This window comes from Apiospora marii (genome assembly GCF_038362585.1).
Source record: "Apiospora marii strain CBS 49790 chromosome Unknown utg000011l_segment0_segment0, whole genome shotgun sequence".
Lineage (NCBI taxonomy): Eukaryota > Fungi > Ascomycota > Sordariomycetes > Amphisphaeriales > Apiosporaceae > Apiospora > Apiospora marii.
Window position 1 is genome coordinate 2,276,101 of NW_027117382.1, and position 14,135 is coordinate 2,290,235.

The 14,135-nt window shown below is 55.0% G+C and overlaps 5 protein-coding genes across 5 annotated transcripts; 3 read left to right on the forward strand and 2 right to left on the reverse strand.

Moving 5' to 3' along the window:
- Nucleotides 1-617: 617 nt before the first annotated feature.
- PG985_013803 (uncharacterized protein) lies at nt 618-3,745 on the forward strand (the record flags this gene model as incomplete). The annotated part of the gene is made up of 3 exons (XM_066833569.1): nt 618-1,604; nt 1,659-2,432; nt 2,480-3,745. The coding sequence occupies 3 exons, from the start codon at nt 618-620 to the stop codon at nt 3,743-3,745; spliced, it is 3,027 nt and encodes a 1,008-aa protein (XP_066678309.1).
- A 403-nt stretch (nt 3,746-4,148) lies between these two features.
- Nucleotides 4,149-5,279, reverse strand: PG985_013804 (uncharacterized protein; the record flags this gene model as incomplete). The annotated part of the gene is made up of 1 exon (XM_066833570.1): nt 4,149-5,279. The coding sequence occupies one exon, from the start codon at nt 5,277-5,279 to the stop codon at nt 4,149-4,151; it is 1,131 nt and encodes a 376-aa protein (XP_066678310.1).
- A 429-nt stretch (nt 5,280-5,708) lies between these two features.
- Nucleotides 5,709-6,856, forward strand: PG985_013805 (uncharacterized protein; the record flags this gene model as incomplete). The annotated part of the gene is made up of 2 exons (XM_066833571.1): nt 5,709-5,826; nt 6,213-6,856. 2 exons carry the CDS (start codon nt 5,709-5,711, stop codon nt 6,854-6,856), a joined length of 762 nt encoding a protein of 253 aa, XP_066678311.1.
- A 196-nt stretch (nt 6,857-7,052) lies between these two features.
- Nucleotides 7,053-7,640, reverse strand: PG985_013806 (uncharacterized protein; the record flags this gene model as incomplete). The annotated part of the gene is made up of 1 exon (XM_066833572.1): nt 7,053-7,640. The coding sequence occupies one exon, from the start codon at nt 7,638-7,640 to the stop codon at nt 7,053-7,055; it is 588 nt and encodes a 195-aa protein (XP_066678312.1).
- Nucleotides 7,641-10,726: 3,086 nt separating this feature from the next.
- Nucleotides 10,727-11,431, forward strand: PG985_013807 (uncharacterized protein; the record flags this gene model as incomplete). Its single annotated transcript, XM_066833573.1, has 1 exon — nt 10,727-11,431. One exon carries the CDS (start codon nt 10,727-10,729, stop codon nt 11,429-11,431), a length of 705 nt encoding a protein of 234 aa, XP_066678313.1.
- Between the last annotated feature and the right edge of the window lie 2,704 nt (nt 11,432-14,135).

Consider the following 14,135-nt stretch of genomic DNA (forward strand, 5'->3'; position numbering starts at 1 on the left):
CCTCATGTTAACCATATTTTGATCTTTTGGAAGTTTGCATGAGACTGAGACCCCTCCGGCCCAGCACACTTCACCTACGACTGCGCTTCCAGCCTCGCACATCCTACCAACTCTACCCAGGTCGGCTCTGGTACACGAATGGGGGTTTTCCCGTGATGTCTCAATCCAGCCTCGAAAAGCACAAGTGATGGGCAGCAAATAACCTCCCGGCGAAGACTTTCAGACCGAGACCCTCAGGATCGAAATTCCACGTAGGAGCCGAACAAGAACGTTAACACTTTTTGGTGGGCTTAGCGCACTCATCCTTCAGTCGGTGGCCCGCGCCGTTTACCTTGCAAGCTTGCAGCCCTCCCCAGTTCTGGACTGTTTGCTCGCCGTGGAGATTGCGCATAACGTGTGGCCTGGGGATATACCCAGCCTGGCATCTATCTACCTAGAATCCGAGTGACACTTTGGTAAAAAGGGCCCCTTGGATTGGAATACATAGCGATTTCCGGGACCCCTGTTGGAGATCATTGCGAGTTTTCACGGCTATCGATCTGGGTAGATTGTCTGAGACGGACCAAAACGCACAGGTTGGGTCGAGTCGAGCAGGGTCGACCACCACCTTCTAGGTCATGCCGCCACATGAAGGCGCCGCTACTTCGGAGCCAACCAACGGTATAGAACAGCCTAAATTCTCCCGATACAGAAGTCAGCGTGGGCGAACCGTTCCAAATGCGCCATTGCCAGAACCATTGCCCTCCAATGCGCAACATCTCATCTCAGATGGGGGTGACGCCAGCGGTGGCGCTGCCGATCGCACAGGAGCACAACAAAATCAAAGTCATGTTGAGTCCTCATCCGGAAAGTCTATTGCGAGGTCCATGTCTCGGTACCGCAGGCGGCCCAGTATGTCTGGCAATGCCAACGACGCTGCACCCCCAAAGATTGCGGACACTCCGCATTCAACCCCCCCTGTCCCATCTGTGCCATCCGCATTAAAGCCTTCCCATCAACGGCATCAGATTCGGACTGAAAAGGAGGAGGATGCGCCTGCTGCCGACTCCTGTCCCCCTTTATCTTCTCCCCAGCGACAACAATCACGGCATACACAGCCTGTCTCCAACCAACAGCAAGACAGCGAAATGACCGACTTCGAATATCGTTACGACGTCAGCGTCGCGAGTGATCGGAACCCCCGCCTGATGAATGCGGGGGGTGACGATCGCAGCCAGCGTCTGCGCGAGCAGCGAGAGGATGCTCTCCGTTATGCCCGCGAAATGGCCCACAACGATGCTGTGAACGATCACTTGATCGCTGAACAAAAGAAGAAAGACCTCGAACGGTTGCGGATCCAGTTGGCCAACAGCCCAGAATCTGGCCGCCGGTCCAGCAAGCCACGAAGTCCTGTTCTGGAGAAGTTTGTCGCTTTGACCAAAGGCCGAAAGAGCAAGGACTCGGTGTCACCATCGATGTCGCCAGCTTCCTCCAGCTCTGGCTCTATGGACAACAACTATGCCTTCACAGAGCTACCTCAGCCCCCCAAGGGCATTGTGCCTGGTGGCAGAGGAATTGTGCCGCAGATGGACGCCCCCATATCTGCTGTAAATGCAGGAGATCGCGTAAGACCTACCACACCCCCCTCCGAAGGTTCCTTGTGCTAACTTACTCGTCAGATTGTCTCCGTCCGCTATAGACAGCACACCTTTCCCTTTTCAGTAACACCTGAGAGCACTCCCTCAGACATCATCCGCCTGGCCATGAAAGCATATGACCACGGCCAAATAGCGGAGCAAATGGTAGTGCTGGAGTCTTATGGCCCCCTGGGGCTGGAGCGAAAGATTCGTCGCTTCGAGCATGTACGAGATGTTATGAACTCATGGGACGGCGATACACACAATCACCTCATTGTCACCGAGTCGGATTCCCCTAGCGACGCTCAAGATCTCGAGTTGGAATCCGTACCAGATACCGTGGAACCGCCACAGGGAGACCGCTTTTACATGCAACACTCGAACCGGCCGGGGAAGTGGAACAAACGATGGATCACCCTCTTGGACAACGGCCAGGTGCTAAGTGCCAAGAAGCCGGAAACCAGCGGGGTTGACAAGGATACCGTCAGGCTCTGTAACCTATCCGACTATGACATCTATAAGCCAACCCCGGCGCATGCGCGACGACAGCTGAAACCGCCCAAGAAGTTCTGCTTTGCTGTCAAGAGCCAGCATAAATCGTCCATGTTCATGAACACCGATAACTACGTGCAATACTTCTGCACTGAGGACGCTGAGATGGCGGCAAGATTCTCACGAAAGGTCTTCGGGTGGCGAAGCTGGTATCTAGTGGACCGCAGGCCTGCGGCGCAGCAGGTCACGATCCCCAAGATCGATGAGAAGCCTCCGCAGCTACCAGCCGTACCGCCCAAGCCAATCTCCAAGGCCCCTAACACTGTAACGTCGTCTACTGCCCGCCCTTCTGAATCCTGGGGGACAACCAGTACAGGCTTGGCGAGTTTGAGCCTCTCCTCGACATGGGTCGCTTCGACAAGCGCCTCTCACAATTCGGAAAGGATTTGGTTCTGCCTGTTGCACCTGTCCCCCCTACCACCCTAAAGAGATCGGCATCCAAGAAACAGGACCCCAAGGCCCAGAAGCAGGCGGGCACTCTTATCAATGACATCGCCCCCGCCAGTGACGCAGCGTTTACTGGCGCGGGCTTGTTGGCCACCGGGTATGAAGACCGGAAGGCAGCCGCAATCGCAGCTGAACAATCCAAAGAACCGACCAAAGATTCTGATTTAGGCGCTTTCATCGAGGGACCCTCCCTTTTGAACAAGCGGCCAGAGACCCCCGAGTCACCACCAGAATCGCCTTCATGGTTCCCATCTGCTGTGGAACATACCGCCAAGTATCGTGAACCCGTTGCCGCGAAGCCTCAGCCAAAGATATATGCGGGAGTCACCCGCAAGACGTCCGTCACTCAAGGACGTTCCCCCGTCAAATCGCGTCCGGCACCGCCTCGATTTGCACTCCACCCTTCTATGAAGCCAAACTCGCAGTTCCCTAGCAACGCACTCGCCCCCCAATACACTGGCAATGCCCATCAGACCCAGTCAGGCCAGCCACAGAACAAGCCTCGTACGCGCCCGAACGATGCCGTTCCGCATCCATTGGTTGTTCCCGGCCCTAAGTCGAGGCGTGGGTCGCCAGAGACCAGCCCCATCAACAACCGCCAGCCGCTCCAAAAACCTTTGATCAACCTGGAGCCTACCTTCAACGAGCCACCCCAGTGGGCCAAGAAAGGAGGCCGTGGTGTCCAAGCCCCCGAGGGTCTGAACCATCTGGTAGACCTGATCAGTGTTGGCAATCCGGGTGGCGGCCCAAACAAACATCTCGAAGTCCCGCCTCGAAGCCTAATGCGCAGAGGTCAAGACAGCATGCCACCGACCAGCAATGTTCACCCAGCCAACAGAGGCGGTGGGCTTGCTCGAACCCGAAGCAAGGCCGCGGCCCCATCCATGAGACATGGAAACGTGCCGCCCATGCCACCTGTTCAGGGCATGCCAGGAACGGTTGCGCCGTTGCGTGTGCAGCGCCCAAGCGTCGGACCCCGTCAAACTTCAGGGGATGGTCCGAGGTCCTCGCCACCTCGCAGCCGACCGCCTCCTGCTCAGATGAAGCGCCGGGACCTCCAGTCTCGAGACCAAGAAGGGTCCGATTACAACTCGGTTTCAGGGAGGACAGGAACACTTCGCGCAGTATGAGGGTAACGAATTCGTCATGAGTAGATGTCGCCAGGCATGGCACGCCGGAGTTGAAGGAGCTTTATGGGGGAGGGGATTGCATAACGCGGTTGATTTTAATGCTCTTTATCTATCATTTTACTAAAAAATCCTGGGTTTCGGTATCTGATTTAGAGGCGAAGGCGAACATAGATTTCACAGGCTATATGAGCAACGAGACTTATCATACCAAGCAGGTTTTGGCAGCCTCCCACCTACTGTCCATAGACACGATGGAAACATTCATTTATTCTAATGTATGTATGTAGTGACATCTTTACAAGTTTCGTCAGCCATGTTTGCCATTATCGCTCGTGGACTTGGTCTATGAGGATGCGGATGGAGGTTGCCCGAGACACTGGTCGCCCAGACACTAGTCCAATGATCAGATAGTGGACGCTGTGGGCAACTTGGACCCTAGAAGATACTCTCTGCCGTGCGACTTCAGGATGTCCGCAAGGGTCCGGGTGTCAGGCCTGTGTGTCAGCTGGTGGGGCTCAACGAAGTCGCCGCCGCTCCCGCTCCTCACGCCTCCCATGTATCCGAACTCCTCAACAAAGGGTGGCGCCTCGAGCACCTCCAGGGGCAACCCCGTCGCACGGCTCATCTCGTGGATGTCCATCTGCACGAACCGGGGCCGCGGCGGTGGCGAGTGCTCCTGCTCCTGCCCGGAGGAGGATGAGTCTGCCACGGCCTTGGTCCAGGCCTGCATCAGCCCGTCCACGTCGAGGTATTCGTCGTACGCCAGCAGGTTGGTGTTGGGCGGCTCATCCTCGACGAGGCACCGCACAAAGGGCCCAGTCGAGGCCGCGATGTCGAGGACGGGCATCCGCATCCCGCGACCCGCGGGCAGGCGTACCACATACTCGTACTCGTCTTCCTCGCCCGCGCCAGCTGCCTTCTCCTTCTTCACCCTCTGGGGCACGAGCAGCGGGTTCGTGCTGTAGGCGCCGACGTAGATGTACGAGGCCCTGTCGGCGAGGCCGGACGCGGGCGACGCGATCCACGCCGCCGCCGCCGCCTTGCTGTCCCAGTGGTACGAGTGCGTGTACTTGCCGCCGCTGGCCGCCCGCAGCGGGGCCAGCGCGCTGTACACCAGCCGCTCCAGCGTGGAGGAGGCCACCTTAGCGGCGGCGGCCACGGCGTGGCGCGCGTGCCGCATCTCGGTCTCGAAGCCGAGGCGGCTGGCGGCGTCTTGGGTCGAGCCTGCGGCTAGGGCTGCGCGGTAGGGGGCCCAGAAGTCGGTGTTGAGGAAGACGGCGTGGGCGCCTGCGAAGGCGGCCTCGAGGGACGACGTTGACGACGACGACGAGTCGTCCAGGTCGGCTTGGATGACTTCGGCGCCCTGCGCGGAGAGGCGCTGGGCGGCGGCTGAGGTCGGGTCTCGGGATAGGGCGCGGACGTGCCAGTGGGGGCGCAGGGCGAGGAAGGTTCGGACGACGGAGGAGCCTTGGTGGCCGGTGGCGCCTACGACGACGATGATTTTGGGGGTGGGGTTGGGGTCGCTGGAACTCATTGTGGCAGCGTACGTCAATATATTTGGGCAAGATGTATGGAAGGTGTATGGGATCTGCAGCTTTGCTTGATATATTGTGCTGTAGTAGTTTGGTTTGAATATGAACAACACTTTGCTCGACCCGGCCTCCCTCATATAGCCAAAGCCCAACGTTTTCCCTTTTGTCATTTTAACTACGCTGTCGCCATTGTGATACTCATGAGGTTTTTCCTCGAGGGGAATGGTGTAATCTGATTGGCTCGCGGCCCGTAAGCCAGAGTAAGCCAGTCCAGGATGGCCCACGGGGTTAAGGCCGGGCTTAATGCTAGTGGCGTTGGCTTACCCAGTCCCAACCCTGATATCACTGTGAATCTAACTAGCCTCTTTGGCCTACAACTGATCGCACGCGGCCTTTCTCCCAAACCATTTAATTACACGGACAAACAAGCAATGGAGTCCTGTGCCACATCGAGAGGCGCCTCGGAAGTAGAGACCACAGCGGGTGTGAAGAAGCGGGCCTTGACGCAAGCGCGGAGGGAACAGAATCGGGCTGCTCAGAAAATATACCGTACGTCTATGCCATGCCGTGTATCCGCTCTTAGCTGCGTCTGACTCTGGGTTATAGGAGAGAGACAGAAGAAATTGAGAGAAGGTCTGCAATCTCGGCAACGTAGAGACCCTGCTAGACCTCTTTACGTAGAATTGCGACCGAGGAGGAGGGACAGTGGCATCACGATTCCGACCAGCATCGCTGCCACCGCTTCTTCTTCTCCTGACGAATACGACATCAGCCCCTCCCTTTTTGCTACTGATTATACCTGGGAGCAGCAGGATTATCCCAGCACGACTATGACCAGCAGGTCCACCGTCGACACTCCCTTAGATAGCAGCAGCAGCAACAGCATCAATTCCTCACTGGCTTCGTTATCATCTTTATCACCATTGTTGTATCAGGGGTGTCCCTCCATCTCCTCTTCCCCTTCCTTATACCTCGCCGACCCCTACGCGAACGCACGCCCGCTATCCCAAACGGCCATCTTTACGGCGCTTCTGCACAACGCCGTCTCACTGGGCTTCGACCTGGCGGCGCTCGCAGACTGCGCCAACCCGTACGCGTGCCTATCGCCCTTTTACAGCCCGACGGCGACGACGCAGGACGACCCGCACCGGCTTGTGGAAGATGCCCTGGGCCGCGCAGCAGCGGCTGTGACGACCACGACCGGCAGCAAGGCCGAGGCGGCGGTAGTGGTTCCGCCGGCCAGCCTGCGCCCAACCTTGGCCCAGATCCTGGTACCGCACCACGCCAGCTTGGATCTGATCCCCTTTCCCTGTTCCGGGACCGCGTGATCCTGCTGTCGGCGGCGCTGCCGCACCAGTTCAACCTCACGGAGTTGAAGACCGACATCTACGTCTCCGGGGCGCTGAGGGTGGCAACAGCAGGGGCGGATGACGGTAATAGCAATCGCAGTACAGTTGGCGGGGGACGATCACGCCAGCCCTGGGAACCGCGGAGCTGGGAGGTTAGCGGGTGGTTTCTTAGGAAATGGAGCTTGGCGATAGACGATGGCAGCAGGGAGATGCTGCGGGAGGTCGCCTAACAGAGCACCCATATAAGATGTTAAAGGAATGAAATCTTGACGTGAACTCATTTCTCATTATATTTATATGATACTGTACGTGCACCCCACCAATACTAGATACCCTAGTGTATCCGCAGTTTTCAATATGGTCGTTGTATCCTTTAAACGACAACCCCCTTTGAGTAGGCCCTGCCAGACGCAAGCCCTCCCTTGATCAATAATACTTGCAGCCACGGCAATCTCTGCTGCACACAACAGGCTCCGGCCTGCAGACACTATTCTCGACGACCAGAGTGCGTCCTCTCTCATACCGGGGACGCGACCGTACGTAGGAACACGCCGACCCGTCCCGCCTCCTGCGATACCGATACCGCCGCTCACTGTCGCACGATCGGTCCCGGCGGCGGCGGCGGCCCCCGAGCGAGGCGCAGCACCAGCAGATCCAGACCAGGATCATCAGGAAGAAAATGCAGCCGATCACGATGCCGACGATGGCGCCCGTGCCCAGGTAGGAACCACCGCCGCCACCACCGCCGCCGTAGTAACTGCCGCCGCCGCCGCCGTCCACCCCGCCGTAGGCACCGCGCTCGGCTGCGGCCGCCATCGCGTCTTTGTCGTCGCCGCCGCTTTCGAGGTAGTCCGTCTGCCGGCGCCACAACAGGAACATGTTGTTGTTGCTGCTACTCGTGGGGTCGGCCCTGGGGGCGGGTGGGACGGAGGCTGGGAAGGGGTCGAGGTGGCTTGAGGGGTGGCCTGTCAACATCTCGACCAGGAGCGCGTGGGTGAACAGTACGGGCGGCATTGCGAAGTAAAAGAGTCCCCCAATGAGAAATACTCCGGTATTATACGGGCGGCCTATGTCCTTCTTTCTTTTGGGCTTCTTGATTGGGCCTGGGTAGGAAGGGAAGGTAAATAAAGCTGGGCGGGTGAATGGACGGGCGGCCCGGTGGAAGCTTGCGTGTCCCCTTCGCGTGTGGCTGGCCAACCGGCTGACGAGCTATGCGGCTCTGATAGGGTCGGGCGGTGAATGAGAAAATGGAGATACGGGCTGCTGTTTACATTACGCGCTAGATTCGCGATGTTGGTCCAAAGACAGAGGGACGAGAGGGAATCAACTTGGATTCGCAGGAGTAGGGGGTAAAGTGGCCGCGGCGATCCTCTTTAGCCTCCATTGGGGCCCGTCCCAGACACACTTGCCATGTCGGGAGGAATTACGCGGCACCAACCTTGAGTGCAGCTGGCCTCGGGGCGACGGCAGTAAGACATGCGGAAAGTATGTTGAGTATGCTGCGCTCCCGATTAGGTGTAGATGTGAAAGTTTAGAAAACGGGTGGGTGCCAGGAATAGATACATAGCTAGGTAGCCGGGAAGCCTATATCTCCTAGTCTAGTCATCCCCCTCCAAGCGTCCCCCGGAAGCTCGTTTGAAGCTCGTTTGGGGACGGTGCTCTACTACAAAACATAGCTACCGTAACGTTTTAACGATTACCGCCGAACCCATATAAACGTTAATAGTGCGTTTAGTTCTGCGGCGGCAAGCAGCCATGACGAAATGGCCCATCCTCTTGGGATGGATAGTACCTATTGAGTTGACATTGATGGAGTTCAACCCGTGCAAAGACGCTACGGACCACTGATCGCTTACGGGCTCAGCTGACGCATCAGAGCGATATACGCCAAGCGACGGGCTGGACTGTGGGGAGGCGGAAACACCCTCTCCAGATTCGCCGTGATCTGGGATGGCAGTGGATAGGCGCGGGCGACTTAAGGTTCATATGCCGGAACGTCATTCTTTAGCGGTGTAGTTGGGTGAGTGCTAAATATGTACATATGTAGCAAGGTCCGGCCGACTCTTTTCTGTGCTTTTCCCCGAGACGCAGTGAGATGGGCTGCTGTCTGCATAAGATCTAGCCAAGCCATGCCCGACGGCGTTGGGCCAGACATGCCTGTCGCGGCCTTCAGTCTTCCTGACATGGCATCATCGTCATCGTAGCAGACAGCAGCAGGGTCTAGACAAACCGAGAGCCCGGTCTAGGCCTGGCCCTTTGCACGCCTTGATTGCATTGTGGACGCCTGAATTGTGTTTGCCTTCTTGATACGGCTGCCCTGAAAGAAGAAAGCCTGGTTGGGGGTTCAAGCTGGATCGGTACAGTGGACAGACCACCTGTAATCGAAAATCACTGATGACAAAGATGAAGAGCGACGCGTTTATAGTGGCTCGTCGACCATGGTCGTAGCTGATCTACAATTAGGTAGGTACATACAATCTCATTCCGGGTTGTCGTATTCAGATCTATGATCGCCCACAAGGGCCTCCGTATAAGTTTTTAAAGGTTTTCTTATGTGCCTCTTGCTATGCATACTAACCTATCAATACGTCTGTCCAGCTACGGCAGTGCTATTGTAGCTTTCGGGTCTGTAGGCGTGCCGTTGGCGTTCTTCGTACTAGCACAATTCACGTTATGCAAGCTACAAGACAATACCCCACCGAACAACACCAATCGTACTGCCCAATCCAGGGGTATTTTGCAATAATAAAAGTGATGGGCCCTCGGCATAATGCGCCATAGCTCCACTTGGTCGGCACTGCACATGAATAGCGGCGTGGAGCAGAGTGGCGTGCCGTTTGGCGAGAGTCGTGGGAGTCTTTGTGTTGCTAGGTCAGCACTACGAACGAAGGCAGCAGGAAATATGTAGATAGATAGTCGACAGGTCTGCCGCGTTATTTCGGCAGGCTGCATCGCCGCGGTGCATGATTTTCTTCGTTGGCCGGGCTGCCCAGGCTCGAGGTGGAACACAGACGGGACAGGCGATCAAGCAAACTGCGATAAATCCGATGAATTAATCAAATGGATCTGAAACAAGATTGGACGAGAATGATTGAACTCTGTTGAAATGCAGCGGAGGCGACAAGGTGAAACAGAATGTCAGCCATATCGAGTCGCACACCTATCATGCCAGCACGCAAAAGCCGTGATTGGGAAAGGAACGACACAGCCGACTATTGAATCTAACATGAACGTGAACCCCCGGCTGCTGCAGGAACACGTCGGATTCTTCAGTCTAGGAGGTAGGAGGTAGCCAGCCAGACCCGGCCCGACTGAGACGACGCGTCCTCAGCCTGAACACGCGACTCGGATTGATTGCTGGTGACGGCTTCAACAACCGTGACTGCTTACAGAACTCAAATATAGCACATGAAGCACTCTACATAGGAGTAGCCACGCCACCCAGAGGCTTGGTCGCTTTACGTGTAACGAGTGAATGCTTGAGCAAAGAAAGAAGTACGTTCAAAATAGCAGTGACTAACAGCCAAACGAAGGGACGAACGGTACCTGCATTAGCGGGAGAGGGGACCCTAGCTTGGCTAGTCCCACGCTGTCTCCAGCTTCACTCATGCTAAAATATGCGTTTGATCATATTGAACCTAGCCAAGCACTCTGAACCAGAACTAGGAACCAGGGGAACTCGGGGTTTCCAAATGGGCCTGGTCAAGTGATTTGATAAATTGGATAAAGCCTGCCAACCGTCCCCCCCATCTGCTATCTCGACTTCCACTTGCAAGCAGGCTAGTCGACAGGATACCCACCCCTTTTTCCTTCTTCCAAGTGGTCCCTCACTGTACCAAGCCTGTCAGGTTCGCATCCTCATTTCCGATGTAACATCATCATCACTCCAGCACCACCACCGCTCCCTCACCTCGCCCACTCGCCCACCACTCCATTCCAGCTGCAGCCGCATACAGATTGCATTTGATGCACCTTCCATCCCGCCCACCTCGTGGCTAAGCGGGTCAAAGACAACTTCTTTCCTTTTCCCTTCCCAATACGGCGACAAACAAACAAACCACTCGACTATCAAGTCTCACTTCTTCACTAAACCACACAACATGTCCGGAAAGTCTCACCACCGTAAGCGGCCCTCGGTCGACCGCGTCTTCGAGCTGCTGGCAGACTTGGACGACGCACAGATGGAGGCGTTATTACAAGAGGCCAACTCCACCATCTCGAGCAACATTGCCGTCTCTCAGGCCATCGACTTCTTCGAGCGCCCTCTGTCGCCTGATTCCGCTAACACCCTGCCGTCGCCGCCCACATCGCCTCGTAACTCTCGCGTGTCGCGCCAATTCCTCACTGCCATCTCCCCGAGAAAACAGACGGAGCTCCGCCGGAAACTTAGCAACCGCATCTCTTCGGCGCCGGAACCCAGGGCCCGCACCCTTGCCCTAGAACAGGCAACCTCACCCCCCGACAGCAACAACAAGATGAATCGCGGTTACAGGAGAATTAGCCGGCCCTGGGGGCTGCCCTCGCCTACCGCCTCGCCTGAGCTTCGCGAGCTTCTTGTTGCTTATCCTTCGGGGCTTTCGCTGCCTTCGTCCTCGGATTCCTCGGCCACCAGCTCCCCCGCTACCTCACAGTCCAGCTTCTCGCCTGCTTCTTCGATCTTTGAAGAAATGGATTCACCGGGTTTGGACCTGCTGGAACCCTCGCCCCTCCGAAACAAGAGGTCGGTGTCGGCGTTTGGCAAGCCTATCGAGGAGCCGGTGAACAACATCGGTGACATCTTTGAGGTCTTGGGCCCATCGAATTAAGAATGCAAGATGAGGCAACACAACATCGAAGATGCAGTGCCGGGTCCCACTACTTCTTTTCATGGGCTTCGGGTCGCACCACCTTTTGATCCGACTTGGAAGTTGTTCATCCTGCATACTTGCCATCATTCACACGGCCCGCGACCTTTTTTGTTTCACAGTCGCGTGGTCTGGTACAACTATCGTCCTTCTTTACGAAAAAATTTCCTTATTGTCGAATCCGCCAAAGGATCTGCTTAATGAGTTTTGGTCAGCAAATGAAAGAAACGGAGCAGCCTCCGCAAAATTGGCCATGACACCGAAAAGAGGTTGAAAATGGGGAAGAAGAAAAGGAAGATAAAGAAGACGGGATGCACAGACTGCAACATCCGCAACCGCGAGGATTGTGTACAGCTGAGGTTATCTTTTTCGGGCGTTTGCGACAAGGTTCCGAGCCTATTACCATACGCGCATGTATGCTCTGAGGTCTATTTGCGTTATGGAACGGCGTTCAGGTGATTGGCTTTTTCTGTGTACCTATTTGATTGACAAAGATACCCTTATACATAAGCAAATAACAATGTCCATCATAGGGTTGTGTCGTAACTCCAGACTGTGACAAACTCGGGTGCATCATAGATTAGCTGGTCTAGTGATAACGGGACCTTCTCCCGCCGGCCGGTTTCGATTTCTGATCCAAGATTCCACACGCCCGCTCGACCTGTCTTAGCTGATATGGCGAGGAGCGCGCGAACAGACTTTTTTGAAAGGACGATTGTACCAAGGCTCTTGGTGCATAGCTTTTTGTGACAGGGTCCGAATTTCGAGCCTACATGACAATAGCCGCTGTCAAACATGTGCTCCCCTGAGACGAACCGAATCAGGAGCGACATATGGCATCGCAGGAATCAGGTGAGTTTTGATTTGCTTGTATGGACACCTTCGTGCATTGGCCAGATCTTATACTGCGTTATAGTGGATATGACCAAGCTGTTCATCTCTCCCGTTCCAGGTGGGAGAGGTTCCCGGCGCGATGCCCTTGCTCAAGTGTGTAGCCATGGGTAAACATACTGTCAACTACCAAGTCCATCCTCACGCCTTCGATTTGGTTGCTGCGGCATAAGGATATCATTCTTTGACCTAGAATTTTAATCTCAACGATGGCGACTTAATAAACATTACACATTACATTATCCTCTAAAAAGCTTTATAAGTCCTCCCGGCAGTGAAAAAGTTAGGCACACTCAGCAACTTGATGCCACTGAGAATACATACGTATATGAGAATAATCCGAGACTCGGGCGAGTGCCGCTTGGCAGATCTCCGCCAAGCTTCCTTAGAGCCGGTCAGCTATTGCTCTCGATGGTACTCCTTGACCCGAGAGGCCCATTGGCCGCTGGGGCACTGCACCCAAATTTCATGCCGGTCATAGCATGACGTGCAGCCCTTGGTATCATGCCCACAGACGTGACAGTAGCGTGGGCTGGATGATATTTGTCAGCTTCGTCTGATACACTGTAATAATCGATGTTGGGGTAATCAGGAGTGACTTACTGGTATCTCTCATCATTATTGGCATTACATGTGAGTCTTGTATGGGGGTTGATACCGCAACAGCTCCATGTCTTCACCTGGACCTCAGTAGCGGCGTCTACACCATCATGACTGCTGCTGCAGCAGCAGTTCTTGCCCAAAGTCCTTCCTATCATTTCCCCCTCGTCTTCTTTTAACGGAGCCGCGTGTATGTCAGAAGTCTGGAAAGCTGCTGTGATATGCTGTCGCAAGGCAGTATAGTTCCCGATCTTAACATGGTCGTAACAGTAAGGCATCATCTAGCATAGACGACTGTGTTCTCTGCCGCTTCGTGTGAAAGGTGAACAAAAGTAGGAGTACTCATTGTCGACGAAGACAAGGTCTTGTCCGAGACCGAGATAGACGGACGAACGCCTTTGTCGCTTAAGGCCGTCCAAGGCCCAAAAAGTTTCACAAGTAGGAAACCGGAGGTGCAGAGAGAAAGATGGGAAATGGTGAGGATGCAATGGGTTTTCAAGGTGAGGGAGGGGTCTTACGCGACATGATGCCTGGACACAAAGGTAATATTAGAGTTTGACATGACCTCAATTCATCCCGAGTGGATTGCCTGCGGGACGAATGTGTAAATCGTACGTAGTTCAGTTCCGGTGTCAATTCCGCGATTTGGATAACTATCACGATCTGGCGATGGTGTTTCCCCATCCAGTTATAAAAGTGGCTCCGAGAAGGAAATATTAACCCTCTTAAGATTGCCATGCTAACCTCCCCCACTGGCCAGTACCCCTAAGAGAAAATGTATGCTCTGACCTGGAAGTATAGCTTCGTAACCCCGGGTCATTGGATGTCATACCGGAATAAGAATGGCTCTACCTGAGCATTCGATCTTCGGGGATGTGGCCAGGACACTGTTCTAGAGAGGTCGATACAAACAGCGGCCGGGCTGATGAGCAGTAATGATGTAGTAATACAACAAAGCAGATAAGGAGAGAAAGGCCCATCTGAGCAGGTTGCTAGTAATTTACCCCGTACCACTTCACCTACAAGTAAGTCTTATTATACAAACACAGCCACATTCCCTCTCATATATTTCGTGTCTCCAGATAATCGTCCCGCAATACCAAGGTAGAGAACGGATCTTTCCTCTCATGGCCCCTCAAAATATCTACCGGTGGTAGGTATAGATATCGCACAA